General features: G+C 41.1%; 1 protein-coding gene across 1 annotated transcript in view; it reads right to left on the minus strand.

Annotated features, from left to right (window-relative positions):
• Positions 1–5,132, minus strand: part of LOC107684302 (malate dehydrogenase, cytoplasmic-like) — an 11,905-nt gene continuing 6,773 nt past the window's right edge. Inside the window, exons 3-9 of the mRNA XM_016480538.1 lie at positions 4,212–4,314; positions 4,009–4,025; positions 3,696–3,818; positions 3,223–3,399; positions 971–1,084; positions 543–632; positions 1–415 (exon numbers count right to left, since the gene is read on the minus strand). Of these exons, the coding sequence (XP_016336024.1) occupies positions 293–415; positions 543–632; positions 971–1,084; positions 3,223–3,399; positions 3,696–3,818; positions 4,009–4,025; positions 4,212–4,314 (747 nt within the window). The 3' untranslated portion in view covers positions 1–292. The remainder of the gene's footprint in view (positions 416–542; positions 633–970; positions 1,085–3,222; positions 3,400–3,695; positions 3,819–4,008; positions 4,026–4,211; positions 4,315–5,132) is intronic.

A 5,132-nucleotide genomic window follows, 5' to 3' on the forward strand; every position in this document is an offset into this window, starting at 1 on the left:
TTTATTTCCCACATGGTCTTTTATTGTTGTATGACAGATGATCATTATTTTGGTCAGGACAACTATGTGCGTAACGGTTTTAATTGGAAATGTTCTTCAGGTGTTGCGCCAGACACTCCAAGCAGAGGAAGTTACATTGCAAATGTTTCTTGTGAAGTAACGCACACACGCATACGTTAAGAGGCATAAATATCCACACACGGTCAGCTATGATATCTACAGGACTTTACAGTCGGGGATTTGGGGACTTTGAAGAGTCTAACGGCTGCCGCATTGTTGTGGAGACATCAAGTCACGCTCCAAGGAAGGTGAGTGCTGTGTCTCTCTCCTCTACCAGCTCAGCGGCGGTGCCATCCATCTTACCGCGGGAGAAATCATTGATGGCGAGTCCGTCAACCACCTTCCAGGTCTTGTTCTGTTGGGGTGGAAATTATTAGTACTGACATAGAAACGACATCTAAACTACTTCCAAGTGCTTTCTTTTATTCATGATTTAATTTCAGTGTTTTTTAGGAACTTAGAACTTAGCGATGAAGACAAACCTTGATCATAACAGGGAAGGAGTACATGAGGTCATTAGGAACTCCATAGGAATTACCAGTGGAGTAGATACCCATAGACACCCACTCACCCTGCTCAGAGACAGAAAGAGAATTATTTAGCATTAATCCTGTAAACCTGACATATGAAATAATGAAATAATTGTCAATAATTTGTTGAAATTTTTTACAAAACTAAAAGGCCTTTTTCTTGCTAAAAAAGTATAAACTATCAATCTGAGGTACATTGTGTACAGCAGATTTTCAGCAAAGTGTTAATCAAGCTGATTTCGAGGCCTTAGAAATTTGACGAAGTATTCTTGACAAAAGAAAAACGAGAAATGTTTTAGTCTTCCACTCTACTTTAAACCAGAATCTAACAGTCCAGACACTCAATGAATCTCTAAAGGGTTTATGTGGTGCAAACTCACATCTGGAGTGCCGAACCAGATGTCCCTCATGTGGTCACAGATGGCTTTGGCAGCAGACATTGCACTGGAGAGCTTCCTGGCCTTGATGACAGCTGCACCTCTCTGCTGCACCGTCTGGTGTACAACAAAATTAAAAGAAAAACAGATTGGTAAATTAAAACAATAAGCTACAAAAGGTCATGTGTAAAGCTGTGGTCATATCAGGGCAATTAGAGCAATACAGTGAAATTTTGTGGGTAAAAAAAGGTCCACTGTCTACTATCAATAGCGTAGAGATGTATGAGGCACAGCTCACACAGAAATCACTTTCAAAGCAAGCAGCTTTCTGTTGGTAAATGTGGTGAATCTGATTTAGCGGGAAAACTTTCGCCTTCACGCAAAATTCTAGATTGTGCAGATTTCCATGGAAACTTGCCTAACAACGATAAATGTGACCGCACTTTAACAGTGATTTTACCACAAATCTTTGCATTGCGGCATAAAACAATCTTTAGCAAGAGTTCAATTTATTATTAATAATAATAAAAAAATTGTTGCAAATCAGTTGTTTATGGTTGCTAAGAAATGAATCAAAACTTGATGCATTAATATTAGGTGCATTCGTCAGCTTTTTTCAGACGCTTCAAACATGCACTAGAATTTAATGGAGGAACTATCCATTTTATAATAACATTATAAGCCCTGCTGAGGGCAAATGTGCCAAACAAGTAATTTCATTGTTCTTTCCTTGGGGATGATTAAATCACAATTAAACTCATTAAAAAAATGGGATTAAATGAACAGCAAACTGAGACGTACGCTTCATCTAATTTTCTCTTGCAAAAAAACACCTTTTTATCTCAGTTTAGAAACTCTACAGGTTCAGATGTCGGACTCACAGTGATAAAGTCGCCCTTCAGCCAGCTTTCGTCGTTCACTGCGTCAAAACCTGACATCTCCTTCCCATGATTGTTCACGATAGCGTGGTGCACATCTGGGTACTGAGTTGAGGAGTGATTTCCCCAGATAATCACATTCTTCACACTGTCAGAGGGCACACCGACACGTATCGCCACCTACAGGCATGGAGGAACACCGCAGATGAGCAAAGCACTCCTATGTGTAATATGTGCCAACTATGTCACCTGCAGAGAGAGCCAACAGTCCCTCTAAAAGTAGGTCACTGTATTGGTCTATGAACTACTCCAGAGTACATAACTAGATATGGCTACTCTAGAACTAAGCTAGATATGGATGATGGACGATAAAAAAGCTTGGTTACCTGCAGCTCTGGAAAGCACAAAGACTGAGTTAGAGAACTTCAATAAAGCAGAATAAGAAGTGAAGGTGAATGAGGCGGTGGGGTTCGGACCTGAGAGCGGGCCCTGTTATGGTCCAGACGGGTCAGGCAGGAGAAGTTCTCCTTAGGAATAGAGGGAGCTGATTTGGAGGCGATCAAACAGTTGGTGTTGGGCCTTGATGACAGCTGCACCTCTCTGCTGCACCGTCTGGTGTACAACAAAATTAAAAGAAAAACAGATTGGTAAATTAAAACAATAAGCTACAAAAGGTCATGTGTAAAGCTGTGGTCATATCAGGGCAATTAAGAGCAATACAGTGAAATTTTGTGGGTAAAAAAAGGTCCACTGTCTACTATCAATAGCGTAGAGATGTATGAGGCACAGCTCACACAGAAATCACTTTCAAAGCAAGCAGCTTTCTGTTGGTAAATGTGGTGAATCTGATTTAGCGGGAAAACTTTCGCCTTCACGCAAAATTCTAGATTGTGCAGATTTCCATGGAAACTTGCCTAACAACGATAAATGTGACCGCACTTTAACAGTGATTTTACCACAAATCTTTGCATTGCGGCATAAAACAATCTTTAGCAAGAGTTCAATTTATTATTAATAATAATAAAAAAATTGTTGCAAATCAGTTGTTTATGGTTGCTAAGAAATGAATCAAAACTTGATGCATTAATATTAGGTGCATTCGTCAGCTTTTTTCAGACGCTTCAAACATGCACTAGAATTTAATGGAGGAACTATCCATTTTATAATAACATTATAAGCCCTGCTGAGGGCAAATGTGCCAAACAAGTAATTTCATTGTTCTTTCCTTGGGGATGATTAAATCACAATTAAACTCATTAAAAAAATGGGATTAAATGAACAGCAAACTGAGACGTACGCTTCATCTAATTTTCTCTTGCAAAAAAACACCTTTTTATCTCAGTTTAGAAACTCTACAGGTTCAGATGTCGGACTCACAGTGATAAAGTCGCCCTTCAGCCAGCTTTCGTCGTTCACTGCGTCAAAACCTGACATCTCCTTCCCATGATTGTTCACGATAGCGTGGTGCACATCTGGGTACTGAGTTGAGGAGTGATTTCCCCAGATAATCACATTCTTCACACTGTCAGAGGGCACACCGACACGTATCGCCACCTACAGGCATGGAGGAACACCGCAGATGAGCAAAGCACTCCTATGTGTAATATGTGCCAACTATGTCACCTGCAGAGAGAGCCAACAGTCCCTCTAAAAGTAGGTCACTGTATTGGTCTATGAACTACTCCAGAGTACATAACTAGATATGGCTACTCTAGAACTAAGCTAGATATGGATGATGGACGATAAAAAAGCTTGGTTACCTGCAGCTCTGGAAAGCACAAAGACTGAGTTAGAGAACTTCAATAAAGCAGAATAAGAAGTGAAGGTGAATGAGGCGGTGGGGTTCGGACCTGAGAGCGGGCCCTGTTATGGTCCAGACGGGTCAGGCAGGAGAAGTTCTCCTTAGGAATAGAGGGAGCTGATTTGGAGGCGATCAAACAGTTGGTGTTGGCTGGGTTTCCCACAACTAGCACCTATGAAAGCAAAGGAAAAGTGAACGGCAGAACAACAAACACCAAAAACTGACCAGTGATTGATTCGGCCTGCTTTGAACTATCGCAGTGTCGTCTAAATCAAAAGCCGGAGGCTAGAAAACTCATGAAAATCAGAAATCAATTGCACACAAAACGTTTTCAAGCTGCATTATTTGTTGCAATCTTGTACCTTGACGGTCTTCTTTGCATTTTAATACATTCCAGATGCTGGCTATAAATAAACCAAGTTGCAGTACAAAGAGACAGTGGCAGTCAAACTGTCAATTAAGAGTCCAGTGAAAACTGTTCCACTACCACTCTTCCTCTACCTGATGTCCTATTATAATCATTCACTGTGATGAGGTCTAACCTGATTAAATCAAGAGAAGTAACCCTCACCCCTCAGAAGTGGAAGAGCACAATCCTGCAGCTCCATGACGACCCCATCCAGCACAGGCAGCATGGGAGTGATATCCAGAAGCACCAAGATGATTGGCTGACAGAGGAGACAAACATCAAGCATGTTACACTGCATCAAGCACAGACTGCAAAACATGTTCGGAATAGAATTTTGCATTATAACATATATACAATAGACCAATGGTTCTCAAATCCTGTCCTCGCGTACCACTGCTCTGCACATTTTATATGTTTCTCTTATCACTTCAGACGCTTGTTCTATTCTACCGTCAGTGGCCTGCGAAGTGGACATCACAGGGAGCGTATACGTTCCATTCAAAGGGCATTAAAAAAAGTGTGTGACGTGAATTTAAATTGTATTTATTTATAAAGGTATATGATGTCACACTTCTCTAGTAAGTTTCATCTGTGTGTGAAGATGCTGCAGGCCGTGGCATAGCACAGTTTCATGAATGAATGTTCCAAATTGAAGTAATCTTTCCCTTGCTCAAGGAGTAGGGAGCAAAGAACACTGTGTATGTTAAATAAGAGAGACAAACAAAATACGTGGCGTAGCGCAAAACAGTGAATGAATGTTCCGAAGTGAAGTAAACTTCAACAGATTTCCCATGCTCAGGGAGTAAGGACCAAAGAACTAGGGCTGCACGATAAATTGAAATGGAATCGAGATCGCGATTCGACAGAAGCTGCGATTGTCATGCGTATCTTTCAGTGAAGCACGGTTCTGTGATCAGCAGTAAATCTCCATCCAAAGGCCAGAGGGCGCTCTCGCGCTGAAACTCCAAATACGCCTCACAGAAGAAACCCAGAAAATGCCTATCGCTGCAGCTGAATAAACAGAAGATTCAACTGCTTTCATTGATTCAACGTGACTAATAAACACACGTCTACGGC

Source organism: Sinocyclocheilus anshuiensis, unplaced genomic scaffold (genome assembly GCF_001515605.1).
Source record: "Sinocyclocheilus anshuiensis isolate Anshui unplaced genomic scaffold, SAMN03320099.WGS_v1.1 scaffold1371, whole genome shotgun sequence".
Taxonomy (NCBI): Eukaryota; Metazoa; Chordata; class Actinopteri; order Cypriniformes; family Cyprinidae; genus Sinocyclocheilus; species Sinocyclocheilus anshuiensis.